We start from the raw sequence: 27,457 nt of genomic DNA, 5'->3' as shown, positions 1-27,457 counted from the left end.
GTTTGAAGTACTGTTTCTGAAGTCTGTGCCTGTCCTCCCATACCAACTCATCCGCTGACTTACAGTATTATAGCACTGAATTCTAGCCCCCATATAGCATTTTAAATCCATTCGTTTTGCTCCTCGCTTCTAGCCACAGAACTGGATAGTCTCCTTAAACACATGATAGCAAAAAGGAAAGGGAAATCTCTGAAGCATTTACGTACTTCAAAGATCTCTATGCCTGTTTAATGTTTTAATCTCACGCTCAACACACACATATCTTACAGCACTGGCCACACAGGGTTTTACGCTGGTTGAAGCAAGTCTCTTCTGAAGCAAAACCTATTAGCATGTCAAATGCTTCCCTGTCCGTTACAATGCTGACTATTGAGTAAGAACCCAAATGTTTACAGACCATACCACAGTCCTGCAGCCTAAAGCCGTTACCTAGAAACTATAATATGCCACATACATCTTTTCATTAAGCTTCCTGCTTGTTGGCACAACAAACGGAGCACGAGCCAAGAGCACTGTTTCGTTATGGCATACTTTACACAGAACCAGGGGTGGAAGAAACAACCCGCAAATACAGGTGACTGGGAAGACACCAAGAGATAGCAAGCAAGGCCCATTTTCCAGCCGCACACCTTTCTGAGTGAGCCTTCGTACAATCTCCACAAAAGGCTCGGCAACCACAAGCAGTCCTTAACTCCTTCTGCATAAGGGTTCTTCTGAAAACAGATGCCGGTCTACTCCTTGCCAGTTAACCTGACACGTACTTCATGCCTTTCAGGCTCTGAAGTAACAACCCACAGAGTGCAGCACACCCTCTGCCCTACAGTGTGATGGTCTGGACTTTTTCTGTTGGGTTATGAGCATGCCCCTGACACCTTTCTGTGAGGGAGAACGTGCTCTCCCTGCAATCAGGAGGTGCCAGGACAGCCACAAATCCAAGGCAAGCAAATAGCAACAATCCAAGCGTGACATTGCACTGAGGCTCCCAGATAAGCCTCAGCATGTCATCTCTCCAGTTCCTACCCCAGCGAACTCTTACCCACATGACAGCCTTTGAACTGGGTTCCCTATGGGTATGTGCCTATTAAAATCAACCATCCGTTAAAACCTCAGTATTTCTCGACCAAAAATATACCTTCCGAGTGATTAACACTAATGTGCTTTTGTTTCCTTAACATGTCCTATGGCATACAGCTCTCAAGCTTGTACAACTGTTTTAGGACACTGTCACATGCACTACTGATCACCTGGAACACAGTGCTTTTCCCCCTAGAGGAAGCATGTTACCAACACACATTTTCGTTTGTCAGTAATTTGGTATAATCTGTTACTGTACTGATTAAGCATACAGAATCTCCATGTTGCATTAGCCTCACTCACATTTCTGAAGATTGTAACTTCTGTTTTACAACCTACATTAATCTTATACTGAAGCTTTGGAAGAAGCTTGATTATGATGTTTGTAAAGATACCTAAACTACATCTGACAAAATGCATTACCTTCCAAATTGCTGGTGGCTTCCAAAATTAAAGCACAAAGATGAGTGTTAGCTCAACCTGTCATTGGTGCAACTGCCTGATCAACCAGCTTGTGCATTTTCTAAAGAGCAAGTTTTGACCGGTGATCAAGACTCTTAAAACTGTGCCCTACACTTAATGTTACATGTTTCTTTGTAATTTCACCAGTAGCTGTTTCTTTTCCAGCCCTGATGAGGACCAAGTTAGTATCAGGTGAGATGATGTCTAATGGTCACACATTTTGTCAACCTCAGTAGTGGTGCATTTGCAAAGTCAGTGATGATGGCAGGAAAGAATTGTAAAAACTCTTCTTCAAAATAGCAAAGTCCACGTTTTCTAGCAGATGGAAAGTGGTAATCTTTACAAGTCACCTTTTACAAAGGACTTAAAGGAGTCCCAGACTTGAACGTTAAGTGTGTAATTAATGTATCCGAGAGATGTCTTGCCTGTTTAAATGCATAGTACACATGTAAGCCTGACTAATACTCTGAAATCTCAGCACTGCGTCCGTAACACTTTTTACCTCGTGTACCACAGGCCTATCTTAGAGAAGCGCTAGTTGAAATTAGAACATTTAACACACAAAGTGATTTTGTCTTAACATTGCATTCACAATATATTTAGTCATTTACTGGAACTGTAACATCTAGAATCAAATTAGCTTTTCATCTAGCTAGTATGTATCAAGCATGAATCTGAGCCACACATCAACTATGAAGAGGAAGGTATTAGCCCACCATACATCAGAGATGACTGCAAACTAAATAAAAAAATCTGAAATGCTATGCAATTTACAGAAGACAACTCTAACATGCACCAGCTAGACTACCAGTGGATCAGGGTTGTTCTGGTTATTTTCTAAATAACCGAGAATACTGCTGCTCAATTTCTTAGCTTGTTCTGAATTAGGACAAAGCCTAATACATGCTAGTTAACTACACGGTGCTACACACCGCTGTCTGAGGCAAAAGAAAAGGATGGGAACAACTGTAGAACTAGTTTATTGTACTAATAATGTAAAGTCTAGAGCATGGATGTTTTGATATGAGGGATGGGCCATATTTACACTAATAAAACAACTCTTCATCTACCTCCAAAAAAACCCCACTGAAGAAACCCATCCATTTTTAAGGACAAAACCGACCACAGGATGAAAAGTAATTGCATGAGGATATGTTGTGGTGCGCTGATGCCTTAGCTAGTAAGGACCAAGTTAAAGTTTGTGAACTGTATCACAATCTATTACCTTTGGTTTAGGCATTTGCATTTTGCTACATCAGTTCATCATATATGCCACAGGCAACCTTAAATCTTTGAATTCCCTAGGTTTTCAAGGAAGAAAATTGTTATACTGGATGTTAGCAATTCTGTTTAAGTTTCTAGTTCAGGTATTGCTGTCAGTAGGCATCTGAAGCAGTCCTCTTTTTCCTGCATACCTTCTTATAGTTGCCGCTGTGCCTTGTCATTCCTGAAACACACCCCTGCCCAAAGAACCAAGCACAGAGTGATGCTGAAGACTGATGCTCCTCACTCCTTTCTGCTCTTATTTCCTCTCCACTGCCTTTTCTTTCCATTTCCACCTCCTCCTGTACAAGAAGTTGCTCCTTGTTGTTTAGTGCCCTCTACTGCTTCAGCACAAGTACAGGACATGGTGCACTTTTGCCCTTCATTCTGCAGCCTCTGTCTACAAAGTCAGGACCCGGAGTCTACTAGGACAGAGAATCCCACCATGATTAGTTCATACCATCTGCAGGGCCTTCCTAGATCCCATTAATTGCCTCCCCAGTGCAAATCCTGATCCCTTCTTCTTACCTCCACATTGTTCTCAGATACGCTCAGGGCTGCCAGCTTCCAGGTCTGCAGATACGTAGACATGGGGTACCTTCACATCCAGGAAAAAACCTTCAGTGGGGACAGTGTGTGTGTGCATGTGTATGGTGTTACAGGAAGAAACCCACTACATATCCACATATGCATAGGAAAGCCTCACACAAAACCTGAGAGCAGAATGACATCAAGACAACCTTTCTCCTTTTCCAGCCTTCCTGAAGACCCCAGCGCTCACATGCGATCAGGGGTGAAGTTGCTGAAGCACAGCCAGAAGGGAAGAAGCCATCTGAGTTGCAATGCTTCAACTCATTCCTTCCTAAGTAGCGTAGTCCACCCTACAACGCTCAGTATCAGAAACACAGGACTGGAAGAAGCTTCCCAGAACTATTTACACCAGTCCTTGCAGAGGTCAGGTAAATGCTACCTAGACATAAAAGGCATTTCACCAGACTGCTCAAGTCTTACCACAAAACACCCCCCTGCATTTTTTCATACCTTTTCCTCCTGCTCAAGCTTCATCTGACTTCACGTACATTGAATCACTGACTATAATCTCTCTACATGCCACATATTTCATGCAGATACTAAAGGGCTAGCTGATAACTTTTCTCTTCTGCTCTCACACACGGACAGCAGTCTCCTATGTTTTGAGAAGTCACATATGTAGACAGCTTAACTATTTTTCAACTACTTCCAAAAGGGCCGGCAAGCAATGTAAGTATGCTAGAGATAATCATCAAGTAACTGGGAAAAACATTGTTACTTACAATTCTAAAAGAAGTTAACAGACTGAGTTTTTTTCATCATAAGTTTATTCTACATCTATGTATCAAACTTGGCTCCAACAACCCTAACAGCTATTTGTAGAAAGAACTCCAAACAAATCCAAACAGGATTCTTCTAACATACAGAATTAAGCCTTTTAAGTTTGAAAGTCTCTCTCTGCTTATGTATTATGGAGATCCACTTTGCTGCAAAGGTAAAAAAAACCCCAACCAACCAACCCACCCAGAACTAATTTGGAACTTTAACTGAATCACTGAACTTCACTTCGTGGATTGTGCCTGCCCGTAATTCAATGTAACAATTCTTCCTTCACAACCAACACATGATTAGTCAACTCTCAGAATGTGTATTAGCTTGCCTTAATGTTAGATTCAAGAACTTGATATTTCTGTCTAAATTTTTCTGAACTGCTCAAAGTCTTTTAGAGTAACAGTCTATGTGAAGCTCAGCAATTTGCAAGGAACCATAATCCTTCCTTGCAAACAACTGTACAAAAAAAAGACCAGTAAAATACATTTCTGACAACAAGACTAGCACATTAATATGCAACATCATTTCTTGCACAGTAACTGCAGCTGTGTTGGATGGAGAGGACAAAGTGGCTTTTACTCTGAACTCAGAAGCTATTTATTCAACCATTCCAGTATGAGATGATGTTATATGACTGCAACAAATGTCACTGACTTCAGCATGGCACTGAAATGCTGCCTAAAGGATATTATGGAATAAAAAGTAGGACGGACAGTGGGAATCAAAAGAGCCTCCAGAGCCTTAGTGATATTTTGTATTATTGCCTTTGTGCCAAAACTGTTTCTGGATGTATACAGCAGCAGCTTTCTCTGTTTATGAAACTCTACATCCATTTAAAGACAAATAAAAACAGATTAGACTCAAATTCACCGATGATATTCTTCAAAAAGCAAGGTGATGGCACTTCAAGCATGTAGGAAGCACTACAATCAGTGCTAAGTTATCCAGAATAATCATACTTTATCTACTAAAAGATCACTTAAAAGTTCAATTCTAACATTTTCCTCATAAAATACGTGACTGCAGTTTGCAATTTCCAATTACAAAATAAACAGCTAACATCCGAGTTCTCTTTTTGGTACATACAGATCCACTTTTTAGAGAAGTCACAAATTTTGTGAGTATAAAACGGAGTATGAAACAACTCAGAGACCAAGCTAGGGTGTGAATTTTGCCCACGGACACACACCAAAAAAAATTTAATAAAAATTCAGTGACAACATAGGCATGATTAAGCTTACAGGCTGGACACTAACTGATAAAAGTAAAATTTACAGTAATGTTCGACTTCCCAAATTCCTTCAGAATCAGTCCTCAAGCTCTCAGGAGCTATGCAGAAAAACACTAATGTAGCATTTTAAACATCGTTTGCAATGGTATCGCCCAATGACCTTGTTTCAATCAATATCTCGATTTGTTTTTAATAAGAGCTCAAAATGGCAGCCCAGCAGGCTGCTCCTCCTCAGCGACACTGAATTCATTAGATGAATTCAGGTTCAGTCCCAAATTAGGCGTTTTCCCAGAACTGAAAATTAACCTGTTACTTTGCAAAAAGTGTTAATCTATACTGTCATTTCCACACAACACAGCGGAGGCATACATTTACTCCATTTGCAGAGGACTACCCTGGCATATCTAGAAGATCACATAAGGGAAGTTGCATTAAACTTTTTCTATATATAACTAGAGGATTATCTATTTCTACAACTGTTTCATAGCTTGGTTAAGACTCTGGGTTACTCTAGATCAGTGCTGTTTCTCTAAGGCACTAGAAATGGTATTTTCACATATCCACATCCACTACTTTGGTTCACATAGAGTTATTTTTACTTTTACATATGTTGCTATCCTAATTTACAGTTTAAGCACCTGTACGATATATTAATCCTTTTGATTAAACATATCAACACAGTCATCATGAAGTAAAGTCTCTGCAGAATGAAGGAAAGTTTAAGCAGTTGCCAAAATTAGAAATAAGCTCACATGTTAAGGAAAGTGTATTTTAGGAGGCAGCAGCATAGCTGAACATGTGTCTGAAATCAACCTTGAAACAGTATTTTAAAGCTACCCTGCCAGTGAAAAACAATTTGCTGGTCAACAGAATGAAACTGCAACTCAACAGAACCACTTCAGTTGCTGCTGGTTAAAATCATCCTTGTGAAGTCAATCTTCCATGCTTTGATGCAAGTGCAAGACAGAAAATACGGCATCTCAAGTGCCCCACGCCAGCTCTAAGTGCTGCTGGAAACATCCTCTTTCCAAAAGACACACAAAATGCACTTACACAGCTCCTGGCAGTCACCACGTCATCGTTGAGGACCTGTTTGTGTATTTCCTGTTATGTTAAACAGCTTTCCTGTTATTAAGCAGCAAAGATGCCTCCCCAGGGACGTGCCTAGAACACTGCGCACCATTGTTTCAGGAGCAACGTGAGCACAACCCGACAGAGCCCACGTGAAAACATCTTCCCAAGCTGAAAACAAAACAGAACAGGGCAGCACTCAGTGCTTTTATTAGCCACAAGATACAGTAGGTCTCCATCCTTTGAGAGGTGCAGTCCTGCTGCTGCTTGCTGACCACAGCTGGAAGTTAAGGGACTTCTCTTCCCAATGACTCCCAACCAAACTGAGCAAGGAGAGACCACTTGGGCAGCGGCTCCCGACAGGCACCAGCACTCCCTGCCAGAAGCGACTGCTTGCCGTGCCTGCTATGGAGACCAAGCAGCTCCTGTGGAGGAGGTTTAAAACATTCACCACAACATTCTTTGCATTTAACGTTCCCCCGAGTCTCTTCTGTTTAAGCTAACAAGCAACTACAAAGACAGCAGATTTACATTTTTGCTTAATTGGGTGGTGAGGAGGGAGGGAGGGAGGGAAAGAAGACTACAGAAGTTTTCTTGAGAAGCTGATACCTCAGGCAACTGCAGTGTTCACTGGGGTATACCTGTCATTTACCGCAAAGACCAAAACCCCTATGGGAGGTTAATCCCTACACAAGATCTCTAACTACAAACACCTCTACTTGTGACACTAACAAATGCAGCAAGAAAAATATTCACTGCATATTACACATGCCTCTTCTCTTCCTTGACCCCAAGTCCTAGGTGAGAGATCCTTCCCAAGAATACAGGTTTAATAGGGTTATGCTTTTCATTTCATATTAGGACCTTTTTTAAGTGACAAAATGTCTTAATTTGATAAGCAAATTAAGCAGGTGGTGGATTTTACAGTAATATTTGTGGAAATCAGTGACCCTTGATTTTATATTGGTTATACATCAAGCGGCCCATGCTTATGTCTAAGAAAATCAAAGTTTTCTAGCCTTCTGTTTTATTTTGAGTAGAATAATTTTCAACTGACTTCAAGTAAGCTCATTCACTCTTCTGCTGGAGGCATTTCCAACATTCCTGTTTCGCTACTAAAAATACTTGAAAAGGCTTAGCAAAAAGTCTATTCTTATAATATATATAAACAAAACATTTTTAAAAGTTTACATATTCTGATATTAGCAATATTCACACAGGTAAAAATGAAGGCCACTGAAATATCCAAGTCTAAAAATACGATTAAAGAAATTAAGTCATTAATAAGTAATATTTGTAACACTTCTCCGACTTTTCTGCTGAAGGACTGCTAGTTCTCTTTAAGAAAAGGATGAGCATTCATTAAAAGAATTTCACCACAGATGTTCCCAGCTGTCCTATTTCCGGCCTAACTTGAAGTATTTCCATAACAACACATACAAACTGTTTACATGAGCATCCTTAAGAAGAACCTTTACTTGCTATAAATGTATAACCAGCATACTACCATGAGAAGTAGCAGCAAAAATTTTAACCAGGAGTTGAACACAGGACCCAGGGTTACTAGCAGCCTTGCTACAACCATTAGACAGCTGTAACGAAGATACCAATGGAAGGTGCATAAATAGCAACTATAACGAAACAACTCAGCCAGATAGACACCAGGTTATTCCAGGTGGGTTATTTCAACATTTGAGTATATCGACAGCTATATAGAATAGGATTATTTTTTTTAAGAAGGTTTAAAGATGTAAGTTATACTGCTGATGCATTCCTTTTTCAGAAGATCGAATGCTACTTTTTTTCTCCTTGTAGGACAGACAACAAAAACAATACTCCATGACCAGGAAAAGGTAATGGGGACAAGCACTGCTGGTGGACATGGCTAGAAAGGCGTGGTGATACTACTAACTAATCTAAATCATTAATTAATAATTCTGCAACACTAGTTGACCATATTATCATGGTAAAAAATAATTGTTTAGCCTCCTCTTAGAAATGAAGTTTAATTCAATCAAATCTTTCTGATGACAACACTACTCCACTGGACCATAGACAGTAGCTACGTTTACAGAAGAACACACCAAGATACAGGTAAACTCAGCAAGCTAGCCAGCTTGACCAATGCAGCCTTCACTGAATTTTGTTCTGGGGAGAAACAAGCCACATGAGATGTGGTCTGCTTGCAAATAATCTTCCAAATAAGTTAGCTTTTGGTAAGATATTTGGTGAAACAGTCAAGAGCGGTTTGAAACACCAGCACTTTTCCTAAAGGCATCAAATTATCAACTTTGGACCTAGGTTCTTCATATGAGTAATGCCACTCACGGATTAGAATTTTTTAAAAATAATAAAAACAGTGGAGACTGCTTCATTACACAACACTAAATTAACAGCCAATCTATAAACAGAAACTGTCATCTCTTGCCACTGAATGCAGTGAGAGTGGTTAGTGTGGTCCAAATCAATTCAGTACTGCCTCCACAGTACCTGACATTAATCATATTTGATGAACAGTGCTTAATGTTAATTATATCTGATTAATGGAAGATGCAAGAACTTTTTTGCCTTCACCCCCCTCCCAAATCAGTTTTCTATGCCACAGAACAGTGAGGCAAGTGGCTGAAAATATTTAAAACATTGCATTCCAGCACTGCAATTTCATAGTACAGTTTTCCTCAAAATAGCTATTGCTTTATGCCTTAGAAAGTTCACATTAAAAAAACGGAATAGGTAGTAATGACTTGTCTGAATACTGCAAGCCATTCCTACTATGGTAACAGATTCATCTGCACAAGCTACGAAACTGGAAGAGGCAGCTTTTAAAAGTTTAAGTTGAGTTTTACCACACTGGAAATCCCCTTAAGTAATTCAAAAGTTAATCAAGTTTTTAAGTGTAATTGTACCTGCCTATCCCTTTCAAACTCCGACCTGCTTCACAGCAATAGAAGTTGCAGCCAGACCCTTTTCACCTATTAGACATAGCAAGCAGGAGCAAATGCTTACTTAGAATATGTAATGATATTAGCAGAGATAATTTGCTTTTACATTTACTCTCCAATTTATTCTGAGATGGAAGTAGCAATTCTACTTATTTCATGTTGACAAATACTTGAAGCCATCCTTCACATACAATTAATCCATTTAAGTGAAGGAATAACAAAATCCAACATCACTCGCTACAGTGAAGCCAGAATACAGAATACAGATGCCATGCATCTGCTTTTCACAGCAGTCCAGTTCTTTCTTCCATGATTTTTTTTTTTTGAGCAAAGCTCCTCATTTTCATGCCTTATTAAATACATGCACAGTTTAAGCGTTAACATCAGAGATAGGTTATTGCTTTGACTTTGGCATGTTTTTTGTATGGTTGGAGGTGGGGGGTGGGGTGAGTTTCTGGAGTTTTTTTTAGCAGCCCCTTTCTGCTATCCAGGCTTGCTTTGAGAAGAACTAGCATTACCTTCATTTTACACCTACCGTAAGCACATCAATTGGATAAGACTTGAGTACAGATGATACTTTCAAACTCTAAAACACAGAGCCCTACCACCTGGAAATAAGAATCTCCATTTATCTATTACTTACATGTTACTGAAGCTATGACCTATTAAGACTGAAAACAAGGACATCAGGCAGGTCATTTAGTACCCAGTCTTGAACAGATAAAGTCAGGAGCAAAGAGCCTCATTGACTTCTACAGAAACTTGAATAAACGCAAAATCTCCCAAGACAAATGGTTTCCAGCTATTCAACTTCTTTTGTTCAGAATAAATAAGCTGGCTTTACTTCTGAACTATATTTTCCCTTGGTAGGTGACAGAAATATTTAACAAACTCATCCTGTATCATACCTCTTCAGCAGATTTTTAGATTTAGAATACTTAGTAGAGTTGAGTGTGTTGGCTCTCTTTCTACAGTTCTATATTAAACTGTAGTGTCAGACGTTAATTAGTACTTCAGCTATTCTTCAAGGCAGAGAAAAAAAAAAAAAGGCTTATGAACAGTTGAGCAACTCGTAACACCTGAGGCTTTCAGAGTCCTTTAATAACACTGCTTCATGATATGAAGAAGTAATTCCATAGTATGCAATGTGATCTGAAACAATTTATAGGGAAGAAATTTTATTGGAAACGGATGTAATCTGCTCAAATAAACAGGTCTGTGATTTTTGCTTGTTATTAGCAAGGCAAAAGGCAAATTTTTAAAATTAGTATTGCTGAAATGACATCAGTTACTGTTTGTCCTCTGAGACACCTCTTGTTCCCAAGCTAGTAAGGGAGTAACTAGGTTTAGTAAGCTATGAAAGTCAATAGCAAGACAAGAGCACTAAGTACACTTCAGGGGAAAAAGAGAAAGAGGAAGAGCAGCAAGAAGGGCTGGATGAAAAACACCGAGAGAACAGTTTACCACAAAAGCAACAGTACAGTTCAGTATACAATCCTTGAAAAACTCTGAACAAGAGCTTTGACCTCCATTTGCAAAACCAGTTCCTTGTCTAGAATTTTATCTGTATGCAAGACAAAACTAAGTAACTCAAAATTACTGTTTTGAATCCCTGATAAAAGAATGTCTTTCTCTGGTAGTTCATACAGAATCATACAGAGATGATTTCTTCTGTCACACCATTGATGCATGACAAGCATAAGAGCATTTTAGTCAGTCTTTGCTAAAAAGCCTTAATTGTTTGATAAAGGAAGAAAATGTTACATTTCACCTCTGAAAGACACTGATTCACTTGACTTGTATCTATCATGTTCATGCAGTTCTGAAGCGTTGAGTTTTTTGTTGCAGTTACTACAAGTAAGTTTTACAAGTCACAGGATGGGTAAATAAAGCGTTTCCTGAAGCATTTCAGTGTTTTTGTTTTGCTGTAGAGGATACTCATTATATGCAGCTAACAATGCAGGTGCACTATACTTCCAGTAGCTGAGAAAAATGATGCTTCAATGTCCGCCTGCATTTAAAGGGAGAAAAGAAGTCTGGATTTGATGACCTTGAAGCAGCGTAGAGCACACAGCGATGGAAGTTAAGACACAAGGCAAGAAGCTGAAGGGCCTTAAGAAACACTTTAAATTTTATGGCAAAGCTCCTCTGGATTTATTCCATTCCTAGGAAAAAAATCCAATTTTATCTGGTTTCTCCTGAACAGGCCATATGCTTATGCTACAAGGTATCAGAATTACTCTCATTACTTTGACACCTCCACATGGACAAGACATAAGCAGCTGAAAGATGCATTTAACTATAAATGCAATGACTTACCTAGACTAACTTAAAAACTGCATGTCCAGCCATACTACATACTGTGAAGAAACTGCGGCATGCCGCTGCAAAATACCCTCAAGTCAGAATGAAAACCCAAGAGTGAGTTCTAGCCTCTTCCTCCCAACAGTGCTCACATCCTAACATCACCAAGTTACTGCACTGCAGGCTGTCAGCCAGGACATGGTAACAGAAGAATCCATCCTGATCTGTGCTCTAGACTACTTTAAAACTCTACATTTCAACAACCATCATTAAGTACCTCAAGGATGCTCTACTGTCATACGAGGTGGTTGGTCTATGTTACTATGAAAGGGAGCAAAGCACGAAATCCATTAAAATGTTTAGTAAGAGTGCAATCTACACCAAACCAGAACTTAACGTTGCTTACATAATGCTTATACATATTCACATTCCTACGTGGACCCTGTCACTCTTTTTTTCAATTACTCCCTCCTCATTTGTTGACACAGTCCCTACTATACTCTATTTCTCATTGCTTTTGTGACCTTAGAAAGAAGCCACATGTCATTTTAATCCAATTAAACCACTACAAGGCAAGATACTTATACTGGTGCTGCAAAAACAAATAGGGCTCCTCCAGGCATTTAACAAAAAAAGAAATTGTGATATACATTGTCCTTGTCTGATCCACTACTGTTGCTGAGCGAACCTGAAATACCTTGTCTGATCCACTACTGTTGCTGAGCGAACCTGAAATAATCACTAACAAGCTTCAATGCATTCCACTGCTTCTAAAACCACAGTGCATCTATACATACTTGCACTCTCTACGACAGAATATGACCTGGTTTTCAGATGCCCTACTTTTTTGGTATATTCAGCTCTAGCTAACCACTGGTCAGCTTTCTGCTAACACACCGACTTCCTACAAGACACAGCGACAGCGAAGCAGAAGGGGGAGACTAGGCAAAAACCCCTCCAAGCTTTCAATGCTATATCATTAACCAGTACATGCTGCACATGAGGAAAACACACAAAAGGTCTATTCAGCAGTTCTTATTTAGTGAAGTGCTGCTTAACTGGAATACAGAGCTAGCCATCTATTTTACATGCCATATTTAACAGAGGCATCCTGCAGGCAGGTTTTGCTTTCACATCAGTCAAATTCAAACCACAAATGGATTCTTATCATTCTGAAATTCCCTTGATACATGCACTGACAACTATTTTTATTTTTTTAGAAATTATACAAATTTCAGTAGCAGTTAACAAGCATTTGGAATACTGAACCTCATCTCCCTCCACTCTCTTTTAGGATTTTTGTCCCTGGAATAAGCACTATGTGGAAATTTCACACTGTTAATAACATCAAGGATGTAGGTATACGCACAAACAGTCCCTTACCTAAAAAATTTTAGCATCAAGGTATTTTAATCCTAGCTTAAAGCCATGCAAGCAAGCTGCAAACAGAAGCCTACATTACGTTTGACAGTCAGCCTGAATTACGTTCATAACTGAATTTATCATCCAGAAGGAACTCAGAAATCAGATATACTTTGCCAAGGATAAGTAATGAGAAGGCAAATGGTTTAAGCTCCTATGTGAAATGCCAGGACAGGAAGGAAAGCTGACTGGCAGAAATTAACTCCAAAAAATAAAAGCAAAGAGGGTGCTGTTGGAGACAGAAAGAAAATGCCTGAGAGGAAGAGCTTCTGCAGAACTAGTTTATGTAGCTGCTCACTCCTCCTTACGTAAAACAAGAAAATTATGAATAGTGCAGTGGAGGAAAAAATTTATGTAACATGCAGGCTGCCATCAGTTTCTCTAGATGTCATGCAACTTAGCTAAAACAAACAACTGCCACCCTCCACCAAAACAACACATGTATGTCCTGGCACAAAGCTCAGCTTCCGTATCTTGTTCCCATTCCAGATACTTGCTTTATTTGCTTTACCTGCCACTGAAGATGAAAATCAGGTCAGATGCAGCTGAGAATTTTGTGGTGGGTTTTATGTTTGGTTCTTTTTTTGAAATCTTGGGGGTGGCAGGGAAGGTTAGACACATACACACTAGAGTGTCTCTAAACTTTTTAGGTTTGCAGCAACACAAGTAGAGCATAAAAGTTTGCTTGTCCTGCTTGCACATAACATGTATTTAACATGACATGTATGTCAGCAGAATCTACATGTAAGTATTAAAATATTTCTCTCAGACAGAAAGCCACATCACGACAGCTTGTATTCATCCCACTTCCCTCCCTGTTTCTGCCCCGCACGCAATCAAGGTATAGAAAAGACAGCGCTCCTGGCAAATAATCACTAAAATTATTAGATAAATATTTAATAGCACAGACTTCCTGATACTGTTTTTGGACTCGTGCAAGGAAAGAGAAAATTCCAATTGGCATTTCATAAACCAAATAAACATCTTCCAAACGAGCAGCTCAGCACGGGTGCATGCACACAGACACTTACAATTTGAAACTACTTTGCTTAAAAGTCAGACTCCTGTATGAAAACCAAAAACTTTCATACCCAGCGTGGGTTTTATTTGCTAAAACAAGCTGCTGTTGAAATAAACAAGATATTCCCTCAATACATGCTCTCAATTATCATACTAAAAAAAACAAACCACCAAAAACACCACACAAACCTGTATGAAATATAACAGTGCTTTTCTTGTAGCCAGAAGGTAGACGAATGTTTCGGAGCAACCCCTTTGCCGTCAGCCTTACACGCATGTTGGATAAGGAAAATTTCGGGGACCATAACATGTCTTCAGTGTAATTGGAAGGTAAATAAGCAAGAAAACGCCTCCATGTACTGTCACATACTATGTTTTTAAATCACTACTAGCAGAAGTGGGTAATTCTTGCTAAAGAAAACAGGCTTGAATAAATAAGCAAGTCTCCATTCCTTTGCTCTTATTCCTTATGCAGACAAGCAAAAAAAAAAAAAAAAAAATCAGTAAAAGCAGATATCCACGGCGTAAATGCTGCTGGCAGCTTCTCCTCACCAGATGTTGTGGCAACAAAGCTCGTCCTCAGAATAAAACCGACTTAGTGATTCGGAAAAACAACAGCCTCCAAATTGCATCACAGTGTTGATGCTTAATCTGCTACGGGACTCTGTGGGCTGGGAGCTAGAAAAGGAGAAAAGGGAGGAGGAGGATGAGGAGGTAGGAGGAGGAAGTGGGTGGTCTCCCAAGCTGAATATATCATCCAGCAATATCACAGACCATGTAATTGTTCTTTAGAGACTGTTAGAAAGATTACTTGAACATTCTTGGAGACATATTTCTTCTCTCCAAGAATGCTTTCAGGGCGTTTTTTTCTTTTTTATTTCTTATTAAACAGTTTCTTTCAGTGGACATGAATTAATCAAAATAGATTTATCAGCTAACATTTTCTACCAGAGTTTCTTTTGGCATTAAATATTATTTCAACATTTAAAGTCTTAACAAATCTACAAACACATCTATTCCCTAAGAATAATTCAGTATTTGAGATCTGCTTAAGGGAAATACTATTTAGCTTGGCAGCTCAACACTGCAGATGCTTCCAATTTATCAGAAAAGGAGCAAGGAAGCAGGCATCAATTCTGTATTAAATCAGATCTCTGTCAGCTGGGTTTTGAAGGCACCCAAACATTGCAGCAAACATGCAGTGTTACAGGAGTTCCTTCAAAATAGATGCTGTCTCTATATTTGACTAGTCCTCTTCAAAAAATCTTCTTCTTACTGTTTAAATGACCTCAAAAGTTTTGCATATACTTTGGTCCCTTTCAGCTGCCACTAGCGAAAATAAAATTAGAAATAAGAGTCAGAAACCAGAAAACAGAGGAGTAACTGTTTTACAGCGATCAGAAAATGTCACATTTTTCACCTATGATCATGACTATAAATACATGCATTGGCCACTTTCCTGTGTAAACAGAAACATTTCACTACTTTGCCTACAGTCAGCAGCTGCCTTGCTAGGCAGCCATAGGAGCAGGGACCACCCAAGTATCTCAGAGCCAATGCAGGAGACGAGACAGTAACTCATACCTCTTTTGGGGTAGCTTGAAGAGCTTCCCTCAAACAGCCTTTTTATCTTTTTAGAGACAACAAAATCAGGTACTTTTCCATTGATTCCGCACTTCTACCATTTCACCAAACCACAGCTAATGCTCTCTAGCACCTATCCCTCTGACAGTTTTTCCAGTTCCAGAAACAATTAACCCAACTTGCTCTGGAGCAGGTAGAACCCAAAGCAAACAATCACACTGACAGGTCTCATCCCAGTGGTACCTTAACTGTCCTCTCCTTACCACAAATCTATTCTATTTTAACAGCATGTCTTCCTTGCTCAAGATGCGTAACATTTTAAATTCTCTAGTGCTTATTTCCCACATCACCTGGAAAGAAAAACATCATTCTGTCACTTTATCCTGGTCTCTGGGTGTCTCTAACATCACATAGGCCAGTGCAGTGCTAATAAAGCAGCTCATTGTAAGTAGAGCAAAAGAGCTGCAGCCCAGCATCAAGACCCTCAGAGCCACGAAGCCAGCCTCCACAGCGTACCGTGGGAGAATACTGCTGAATGTTTTATGATCGTGTACCAAAATATTTATTTCCCAGCACAGCCATGTACCACCAACTCTGAAGTACTATAATACATCTTCAGTCCACACAAAGCCATTCAAAATAAGTACAATGACAGTAAATTAGCTTTTTTTGTTTGGTTCCCAGGGCAGCCCCTGCACACAGCAGGGCATGCATGTCATTAATGCTAGAAAATCCTCATCTGTTCCTTCTAGTCTGAAGAGCTTTGGCACTAGCAATGTGTGTTCATCTATTTTTCCAACAGCCCGCAAATGCAGACCCTTTCCTAATACCATAGCACTATCAAAGACATCACCTCCTTTCTGTGCTGGATGATGATTATGCTTGGAAACCACACTCAGCAGTAAACCAGAAGGCTTGTTACAGCACATTAGAGTAACCTTGCATATTCAGTGTAGTTCATTAGCCCATCTCTTCAAATATTAGGTCAGTATTGCCAAATCCTTTCTTAATGAAGGCGTCTAGAGATTTTGACCAGGCCTACAGCCAGTCTTCAAACACCATTCAATACCCAGCCATACTAGGTTTTACCTTTCTGCCAGGGCACCCATAGAAACTCTCTTTTTGTCTTCCTCCTGCCTCCCAACAGCTCCCGAAGGGAGGAACTGCTCCACGCAGTAAATGTTCTCTCACCATCCCAATCTGATGTTCTCAAAGGCAGAAACAGTGCAAACAGGTTAAAAAAAAAAACAAAACACCCCCCAAAAAACCCATATCACCACCCCCCACTACAACAAAAAAACCCCAAACTATAAATCAGCAACAAAATCCCGACACCCCAAAAACAACCCACCATCTCTCTCCATCCTTGCAATAGTGCCTAGGAAAAAAGTAAAGAACTTCTCATTAGCCTGAAAAACCAGAGAAGTTAAGTGCCCCATAGAAACTGTAACTTCCTTGGTAGGAATAGGAGCTAGAGCAAAGATTCTGTAAAGGGCAAGCATGAGGTAATGAACCAGTCTGAAGACTGAGGAAGGAATGAATCATCAGGCAAAATATGAGCAGATAAAAACTCTATATGGACATCAAAATCCTTGTAGCAGAGACAAGAACACTTTTTACACAGACACACAAATAATAATTTCACTGCTTCCTCTTTCCCACCCTTTGCTTGGGTGGAAATAAGCCATGAAGCTTATATAAGCCATACATCACAGTATGTTTAAAAAAAAACAAAACAAAAAAAAAACCCCACACAACAAAACCACACACTTCTGATTTCAGGAAAACGCCCTTTCTAGCCTCTAGGGTTGGAATTCTGTTAAGCCCCAGAAACCCAAAACAAGCCTGCTTCATGCAGAAGCAGACATGACAGCACTTATATAAAGCAATAAATGCATGTCAGTCTCATCTAGCACCCAGCACTCAGGGAGCACTCACAGCAGCCAGCAAGAGGACTGCCCAACCCTATCTGAGTAGCTCCCAGGAGAGACTGAACTTGGAGAGGTTCCTCCAATGCAGCTTTTCCAAAGTTCTGCATTACACCGTGGTACACTCCACTGTGGTGGCTGTGCATCTGGCTAGTGTCATTTCCTTGGCTCAGGAAAACAGCACCTCCAGGTCTGTATCCGTACTCCTACGATGACCATCTAGTGCCTGGTGCCAACAGGGTACAAAGCCAGGACATAATCCATGCGATTTTAACACAGGATGCCAGGAACATGCACTGTCTACATTTCACACAACATGAGGATCACAGAGAGGTCTTTTTCTATCTTGACATTAGATAAGGGTGATGGAAAATCACACCAGAAAACAGCAGAACAAAATAGGAAGTGATATACAGCCCAGACAGAGGACAAAAGGAGTGACAGATTTTATTTACTAGCACCTTACTGCTGGCTTCCCTCCAACTCCAAGGGCAAAACCGGTGATCAACGTGGACAAATGGGCTCTGTCCTGTTATGACCATGTCATTCAGTTTGGGTTGCTAAATGCATCAATACCTGATGACACCTTCAGATCGATGGTGGGGCTAGACCTATTTTAACCCCTGCAGATTTAGCACATCTGTCACTCCTGGGAACATTAGCAACGTGACAAGAAAGGAGCAAAGGGCTGGAATCTGTAGGCTCTTCCATTCAGCCTCATGAGGCCAAGCACACAGCATCTGTATGTTTCTGCTGTTTCTGCCCCTCCTTCCACATCCAACAATCACCAAGAAAGCCATCGGAGCACAATTAACTGTCTCATTGCAAAGAAGTCTAAATCAGACACTAGATCTTTAGATTTGAGAAGCCCGTGTAGAGGACGCCTGGCTCCGTGTGTTGTAAGACAGCATGGGCAGTGCAGAGCAGATGGATTTTGCTGGCATGCTTTACTTCAGGAAGAACTGAGAGGTGACTGCTTATGCAAAGAGAGAGGTGAGAAGCAGGAGCCTACTAAGAGCCAAAGGGTCATCTGTGTCCTTGGTTTTGTTTCTGGAAAATTACTGTCCCCTCTTCACTTTCCTGTGCGCACCTTGCTCTAGCCAGTGCTCCAGTTTGAAAAGCTAACCTTCCTGCAGGCAACAACACCCACTGCCATGCCAGATGCAGCCTGCAGCTTCAGGACTTATTTTAAGCTTCAATCCTCACCTGAAGAAAAAAGCAAACCTCTTCCTGCCTCAGAGCAGGAACTAAAATCCTAAATAATTTAGGTTTCTTCTAGTACACAGAAGCTTTTAATCATTATAAATTCAGCAGCCTGTCAAACAGAAGGTCATGCTGCAGTGGATACCCAGGCAAACAGCTACAGGAAATCAGGCTTATCTATGTGTCTCACACAACAGTGGTGGCATTTAAATTGTCTGTACTTTTTCAGAATTCAGAACAGCCAGAAAACACTGCAAGAATAAGTTGCTTTTAATACCTGATTTAAGGGAGCAGAGCAAGTTATTTTCCATGTGCAGGATGTCCCTTCCAAAATGGCATTTTTGTTAGACTTTCTCAGTCAAAATTGCTTTGAAAAAAAAACCTGCTATGCTACAGCAGTGAATAATGTCACTAACATCAGGACAACATGCCTTAAAATATGAAGCTTCAATGATCTATCCATATGTGTCAAAAAACCCAACTACCTCTGTGCTAGGGACCTCTGTTGTTAAGAGACAGGCTAGGCGCATACACAAATCCTTGTGAGCTCAGGCCTCAAGGAACAGAGGAAAATTGAAAGTTTTACTTTGGGCCACAGCTTACGGATATTTTAATTCCTTATTCACACGATATTGATTTTTATGTATTGTGCAACTGTTCTTCACCTATGGCCTCACAACAATACCCAGACAGCCTCTGCTAAAAAGTAACACTGCAAGTCAGGACAAAATTTCGGCAAGGAAATGTCCTAAGACATGCTAGTGGTTTAGCAGGAGATCACGGGGCACATTAAAGACAGCTCACAACTGCTGTGTTTTGCTTATCACCATGGGCTGTTATGTTCTTCACAGGCCCTGGTGTGCAGACAAATATGCACATGTACACTCAGTTTACAAGCTGTTCAACCATCTTTGACACAAGATCCATGAGCTTTCAAATATTATGCCAACTTATTTCCCTAACGGGTCAATGACAGCAATATGGGAAACTACTGTATCTCCTGAAAAAATACTTAAGAAATATGGGAAAAGAAAGGGCTTAAAAAAAGCTAGAGGGAACAAGTTAGAGGACTTTAAAATAACTTTAAAAAAAAAAAAAAACAAAACACTGTAAGAGGACATTAAGAGTCAGCTTTGGGATACCTCTTAACACTTCACCACAAAGTTAAGGAAGAACTCCATTACAACAACATGGGATTATTCACTGCTTACTGCAAACACATAAAACAATGTGCACAACCCTAAGGAACTCCAGAAAGTCAAAGGAAAACAACAAACCCAAGTCTGAGAACATCAGAAGAGATCTGTAACTAAGCTAAACTGGAGAGGGAAGGGACAAGAAGATAGTAGAGAAAGAACCAAGTGCTACAATCACATTTTCAAGAAGGTGACACAATTTAGCATTGCATACAGCAATTCAGTTGAGAATAACAACATGAAAACAGTGGTATGTGACCCTGAAGGTCAGTCAAAGCTCTAAAGTCTCTTAATAAAACAAAAACTTACTGTCCTCTTCATTACTGAAAAAAATAGTGAGAATTTAGATACTTCAAAATTCATTCAGACAGAATAGTAATAAAAACACCAGCTCTGGCTAATCCTAATCTATAATTTAAAGCCATTAGGACAGACTTCCACACTAGAAAAGCCTTCAACTCCAGCTCCCAACACTGGAAATTTTCTTTAAGCATCTGTTGGACTGAGCTGATACAATCTGTGGATATCCATTTCAGCTGCCCCAGCTCTACTCATGCAGAGGCTGGCCTAATTCAGTATTTAGACAAGTGTGAGAAAACCACAGCTCTTTGTTCTTCTCCTGTGTGGCTTCTTGTTGTGAAACAGCAAAATAAAATACCACGGAAGAGAACTACTGACATTCCTCCCAGCCTCAGAATAAATACCAGAGAAGTGAACTACAAACATTCCCTCCACAGAAAGCCTGCAGAGTTCTGTGTCACCGAGAGTTTGGAGTAGCTGTGCAGAGCTGGAGAGCAAGTTTCTCACAGAAGTTTGGAATTAGATAATAATAAACATCTCTGAAATATCTAACTTAAAATCCAGAAAACGGGTCCTTCTTTAAAAGCATTAACAGAAGAAACAGACTTTGTAGTATGAAAACCATTTGGGTTATGCCACAAAAGTCCTTAATGAATGGTGCTCTGTTGCTATACAAAAACTAATAGGACCCACACGAAGTCCTCGTTGCTGGAGTTGTAAAAATAATTCCAACATTTTCAGTCCACCAATTTGAGAAATTGCCAGCAGAATACCACCATTTGAACAGAGCTGGCCCATGTGTTACTCCATAGCAAACCCCTGAGTTTTCAAAATTCATTGTTTTTTGTAAAGATATCTGTTGAAGGCACAGCGAGCAGCGCTAATTTTCAGCATGGAACAAGAGACTGCCTTCTCAAAGTGTTAATCTTTGGAAGATGAAGTTTGGGAAGAACACTAAGAACATGTATATAAGCACGCTGATACGCTTACTTGAGAGCTGAAGGGACCAATCTGCAATATATTAAGACCGTGTTGTCAAGTGTCTCAGTTTTTGCATTCTGTTCTCTACTGTGATAAACCACCTCAGGAAAACACCATTTATTTAAAACAAAACAAAAAACCAGAAAACCCAAACCCCAAAATCACTCAGAACAGATTACTTCAGAGTTTAGTGTGGCATTCTCTGAACATAAGCATTAGCCATTTAATATTGAAGACTTCCGTAGAACAAAGGAATTAAATCCTGAGATCCAGCTGTTGTACTATAGTTTATTTGGTACTGCTGAAAAAGTCTGGGCAAGAAAGCAACAGCTGTTGGGTTTCAAAGGTTATTTCAGGTTTACAGATATTCCCTTAACTCTTCAAAATAAAACTGTTATGTCTCACTAATGAATACATTTAATAAGAAACTCATATAAATAAATATAGAAATCTATGTGAATCTAGAAATGGCAAAATGAAGACCTGCTTTTATAGCTGGTTCACAGGTAATAGGTACACTACTTAAGCAGCTTCGATTCTGTTTATAAGAATGTTCCTTATTAGCCTGAAGGTATTCTAAGGCTAGATCACAAGACATGAGACAATTTAATCACTCAGTCCTCATATATCACATGGATTAACAAAAAGAAGTCTGTAAAAGGACTATAGCTAGCTTATGCTAGCTAGAAAGGGAACAGAATAGTCCAATGGACAGTACAATATCCGCGAAAGCCTGATTTTTTTGTTGCTTTTCAAGAGATAAAGGAGACTTTATTTCTATAGCTCAACTCCTAGAATTTCCAATGCATAAAATATTAATTACACTGAATTCATACCGAATCTAATCTTGGTCCTGCTTCACCCCATAGAGTTTACAAAACTGTTCCAAGTTTTTCTACAAAACTTCCAGGCTTTTCTTTTGGAGAGAGGAGTAGAGACAGAAAAACTGACAAACCAAACTTATTTACAAAGGTTGAAGTTCTTAACATGAGAGAGTGAGAATTCAGTCTCAATACATCCATACTGAAATTCCTGATTAGAACTAGTCAGAGATGCGAATCCTGCAATGTGGAAGACCTGGACCAAAATCCTCGCCACTCAGCCCAGTTTTAACAAGTATTTAAACACTGCTTTTCAACACCTGGAGTGCTTTTAAGCACTGGAAAAAACTATTAGCTGCTAAGAAACAAGATTTTCCTGGTTTTAACTTCACTGCAGAAGGCACCTAGCTTATTCCAGCATAGAACAGGAAATAGTTCGTTGGGTAAATATCTTAAATATTTGAAAACTATTTCCTGTATGATTCTTAAGAGAATTTATTTCCCATGAGCTCCAGAGTACAGCATTAGAAGACACTGAAAAAAAAGCAGAGTTGGTTCAACAACTGGAGAAGATTTACTTCATGGAAAAATTCCACAGATTACCACAGAATGCTTTTTTCTTTTTTTAATGGGTGTGTGAAACTTAAAATTACCCTTTAGACTATATTGAAACAGTGTTTGAAAACTGTTAGATAGAGCTTTGCAACATACATTCTTTATCAGAAATGAGGGGGTTTTGGGGTGGGTTTTTTGTTTCTTTTTTTTAATAGCAGTTTAAGATCTCGTGGGGTTTTTTTTACATGAATGGACATTCTTCTGATGAAAATTAATTTTACATTTAATAACCCTGCACCTGCAAAGCTGGGTACTCAAGAAAAACAAACAAGATCTGTCTATATTCTCTAGCAACAATCCTAGTAACATTTATGTTATACAGCAAGAAAAGTATTAAAAGGGAATATTAAGATAAAGCTATCAAAGAATGCCTGAAGTGCTGAGACAGAACCAGTTTGCTCCGTTTTCTCCATATCACTAGCATCAGTTTCATGATCTATGCTAGAACTGCCACCAAAAGCACTATTCTTCCCGATCTGTTTTTAACTCAGGTGAGCTCCCCAGTCCTACCTACTCTGTGACCAGTCATATGAGCAGTTGTGGTAGAATAGACGAGACTGTTTCAGTTGGATCTATGACTGTCTAGTTCAACTGCCTGACCAGTTCAGAGCTGACCAAAAGTTAAAGCACGCTGTTAAGCAGATTGTCCAAATGGCTCTTAAGCACTGAAAGGCTTGGGGCATCAACAACCTCTCCAGAAAGCTTGTTACAGTGTTGGCCCACGCTCTCAGTGAAGAAATGCTTCCTAATGCCCAGTCTAAAACTTCCCTGGTGCAGCTCTGAACCATTCTCACACGTCCTAGTAGTGGATACTGGGAAGAAGAGCTCAGCACCTTGCTCTCCGCTTCCCCTCAGGAAGCTGTAGAGGGCAATAAGGTCCCTGAACCTCCTTTTTTCCAAACTAGATAAGCCCAAAGTCCTTAGCCACTTCCTCACAGAACACTCCTTCCAGCCCTTTCATCAGCTTTGCCGCCCTTCTCTGGATGCATTCAAGGGCCTTCACAAGCTTCTTAAACTGTGGGGGACAGAACCACACACAGTGCTTAAGGTAAGGCTGCACCAACACTGAACACAGTGGGATAATCACCTTTTTTTACCTGAATGATTATACTGTGGATTGCACCCCAAGCAGAAGTTTGCCGTCTTGGCTGCCAGGGCACATATGTTCACATGTGCACCAACGTCTTTTCAAGCCACCAAGCAGCAAGAACACTGCTTGCACAATTTCTTCTACAACTTACAGAAACTCTCTTGCAAGCAAGCATCCCCCCTCCCAAACAAAAACAAACTCAAAAATATCTTCTGATCAAATATGAAATGAGAAACAAAGCGCTCATAAGCCACTTGACCACATATCCATGATCAGTAGGGTAATTTACCATACCCATGCTGAAGACTACTGATGGTCAATTAGATAAAAGAATTCACTGACGATCTCAAGTATTTGACATTTCTAACTGCTGGTCAGCTCTCAGAATGACAGTCCTCCCAGTTTTTAGCGAAAGCTTACATGTTTTCACACAGTATCGCGTATCATTTTAAAACATTTAAGTTTTTTTGTTGTTGTTAAAAAAGCACAAGCACAGTGTGATGTACATTAATCCCCTGTTTTCCAGTGGTTGAAAATGCAAATACTTTGAGGGTAACCTCTATTAAAGAATCTATGACGTAAGAAGAGATGTTTATCCTGTTTCCTCCAAGTTTCAACAGTAATGACTGGGGGCATGAAAGCAAGGAGTGTTAAATGAACCTTAAAGTATGCTTCCATTAACTTTTGTTTGAACCAGAATATTGCATTAGTAAAAGCATCCCATCCCAGTGTAAGAGTTTAAGTGAGGAGCCAGCACCCACCTTCAACAACCTGCTCTAAGAGACAGCTGTTATACGGACTGTTATATTTATACCTTATTTCTCCATCTGGGCTTGTTCAGCACTACTACTCAGTTTTTCAGTAAGACCCTTGATTGAAGTTATTCCTTCCCTCAGTGTTTTATTTTCTCACAAATGGTTAAACTAAAACTAGCGGCCTTTTAACCTCCACTTTATGAAGATAAGACAACAGAATACCAGCTTTCACGATGGAGCACGTGCTGGGTTTTGATGAAGCTTATTTGGTTTTCATGTCTTCTATAGCTTTTAGTAACAGATTCCCCTATGCACACTCCATCATAGTACAAACAGAGATGACATAAATCACACTGTTCATACTTAATAATACTTCACAGGTTTATCCAGCATTGCCCTAGCTTTCCTGACAAGAGTGTTATGCCTCAAGCATAAGTGTGACTTGTTATCCATAATACACCATACGTCCTTTTCAGGGTCACTAAACAACAGGATAAAGCTTTCCAATAAATATTTAGTCTTTACTCCTAAAATGATGGCTTTACCTTTGGAACTGCCAAAAAGGATAGGGGCTTTCGCTTGGCTTACATATACAGGGATTACTGTATTGTAACTTAACCTTCAGTCAATAACAGAGACATGAGACACAAATATCCACTGCCTATACACACTGCACTGTAATATAATGCACGGGTATTAGAAGTGGGTCACTTTTTCTATAGGAAGGGCTGGAGAAGGAAAAAAAAAAAAAAAAGGAAAGAACACTAATACGCATTTCTAGTGGCAGTTTTGCATCCAGTTCAAAATCACATCTCACAAGAGGCAATATTTTGAGTCATACTTACATCAAGACATTACAGTAAGTGTACATGTACATTCTTTCTTGAAGTTAAGAAGTATAATAAAACATACCATGACCAAGAAATTAATGTTGCCTTAGCTTTAAAGCCAGTGCTGAAGCAATATGCCACAAAACTTTGAGAAATCACTTGTTCCACTAGAATATCATGCATGAAAAATACAGAATCCACAAAAAGGAGCCTTGTGAATTTTTTAAAACTGAAAAGGAATAAATAGCTGCAAATACATAAGTGTCTGCAGTTTTACAGGCATACTAACAGCAGTGTGTTGTGCCTTACATTGTGAAGCAGATTCTGGCTTTGCATCATTGCTGTAAATTAACGGAAAGTGGATGAAGAGCACAAACAGAGAACAGAGACCATATCCTAGAGACGCCCGCTTCTTCCATCCTTGAAGTAATGTGAGAAGCAACATTAACCACTGAACTGGACACTTAATGAATACCTTAATATTGTAATCAATTATCAGAGTGCTGGCGCAATAAACCAGTCCTGACCCTTCAGACAGAGTACACGGGGGCAAGAAACAAAAGTGGGGTTGGACCTCCTCACTGAATGAGGCTAAAAACTGTAGAGTTGACCACAGCACAGATATAAAAGAACAAAAGCTTTAAACAGCTAAAATCACTATAACAAAGCTTCTTTATAATGTCAAGGCCATAAAAAAAACCCCAGAAGATAGTAGGTCCCATTCTACATGGTACCAGCTGGCATTATTTCAGTTCATTTCCAAAAAGACCATTTGTCTCTTCTTAAAACGTAAGACATAGTACTGCAAAACACCCAAGTAGCCACACAATATTTTTGTTCTGTAAGATCTGTCTGCAACAATGAGGATGAAAAGAAAAAAGTCATTCTTAAAAAGGCAAAATACTTCACATTCATAAATGGGAAATTATACTAATGCCCTGTACAAGTTGGAAATGAATTAACTTGAAAGCCTAACATACAATCCAATTTTGGAAGCTGACTCAGTACAGGAAACTGTTCAGATTTATTAAGACAAATACTGAAATACAGCTATTTAACTGCCAAAAATACGATGCTGAAGAGCATTTGCTAAAGAATCACTGAACATTACAGCCAATTTGGAGTTCACAGTTGTGTTTTTACGGCACCAAATATAATACTTCAAGGCTATGTAACTACATGCTTTATTAGGTTGGAAAAGCTGAATCACAAGAAAAATAAAGCTAGCAAAAAGGGGAGGGAGCACTAATTACTTTGTGTATGGAAAATAGAAAGTGCCACACTAAATTTAGGGGAAAAGAAAGTTATATTTTAAGACTATCATAAGCAAGTGGAAGAAGAATTTCATTTTCTGTTTCTAGTCCAAAACCAGACTTCATTGCTTATTATGTTTCCTCAGACTAACGAAGACATTATGTTGCTGGCTATATCATCCTCTGCACTCTTACATAATGGGCTACGTACAAGCTCATGAAAGTTAGTGTTAGGCTATACCTGAACTCATTAGCTCAGCCAAGTATCAATAAAAGCAAGCAAACAGAATAAGCGCTTTGTGCAAAGTCTTATGCTTGCTGTATGTCAGAAGCTCTGACTCTTAACAGAAGATACTGCGCAAAGTACTCTGTGACTATTAATATGTCAACATTTGATACTCAAGAGAGTAAAAGGCAAAAGCATTAGACTCACCTTATGACTACAGGAAATTAATAATGTACTGCCACAGTACCAGTTACAGGTCAGAACTGATTTACCCAGTAATTCCAGACTCAAATTCATAACATTTGCTTCACTACAGCACCTTTTTCAGAAAGACATCTGCTATTCACTCAAGGGACATAGGGCTTTCCAGTGATCTTCAGTATCTTTCATAAAGGGCTTTTCACTGACTAATTAATTACAAGCAACTTTTAATTCAGCAAATAAACACTGATGCTCAAGAAACAAATTTAGGTTGCCAACTCTGTTGAAAAGACCTGGAAATTGCCGGAAGTAGAAATGTCATC

The 27,457-nt window shown here is 39.5% G+C and overlaps 1 protein-coding gene across 4 annotated transcripts in view; it reads right to left on the bottom strand.

The window, feature by feature from the left end:
* The window catches only part of MTUS1 (microtubule associated scaffold protein 1), a 129,156-nt gene that overhangs the window by 41,214 nt on the left and 60,485 nt on the right, over positions 1-27,457 (bottom strand). The window contains exon 1 of one of the 4 annotated variants that reach the window (XM_056330794.1): positions 14,341-14,783. The exons of the other annotated variants lie outside the window; for them this stretch is intronic. Within the exon in view, the coding sequence (XP_056186769.1) occupies positions 14,341-14,461 (121 nt within the window). The 5' untranslated portion in view covers positions 14,462-14,783. Of the gene's footprint in view, positions 1-14,340; positions 14,784-27,457 lie in introns of those variants that run through there. 4 annotated transcript variants of the gene reach the window in all.

This window comes from Falco biarmicus, chromosome 1 (assembly GCF_023638135.1).
Source record: "Falco biarmicus isolate bFalBia1 chromosome 1, bFalBia1.pri, whole genome shotgun sequence".
In the NCBI taxonomy this organism is placed as follows: domain Eukaryota; kingdom Metazoa; phylum Chordata; class Aves; order Falconiformes; family Falconidae; genus Falco; species Falco biarmicus.
The sequence above is the reverse complement of the archived record's forward strand: the minus strand, read 5'-3'. Positions and strand labels throughout refer to the sequence as shown.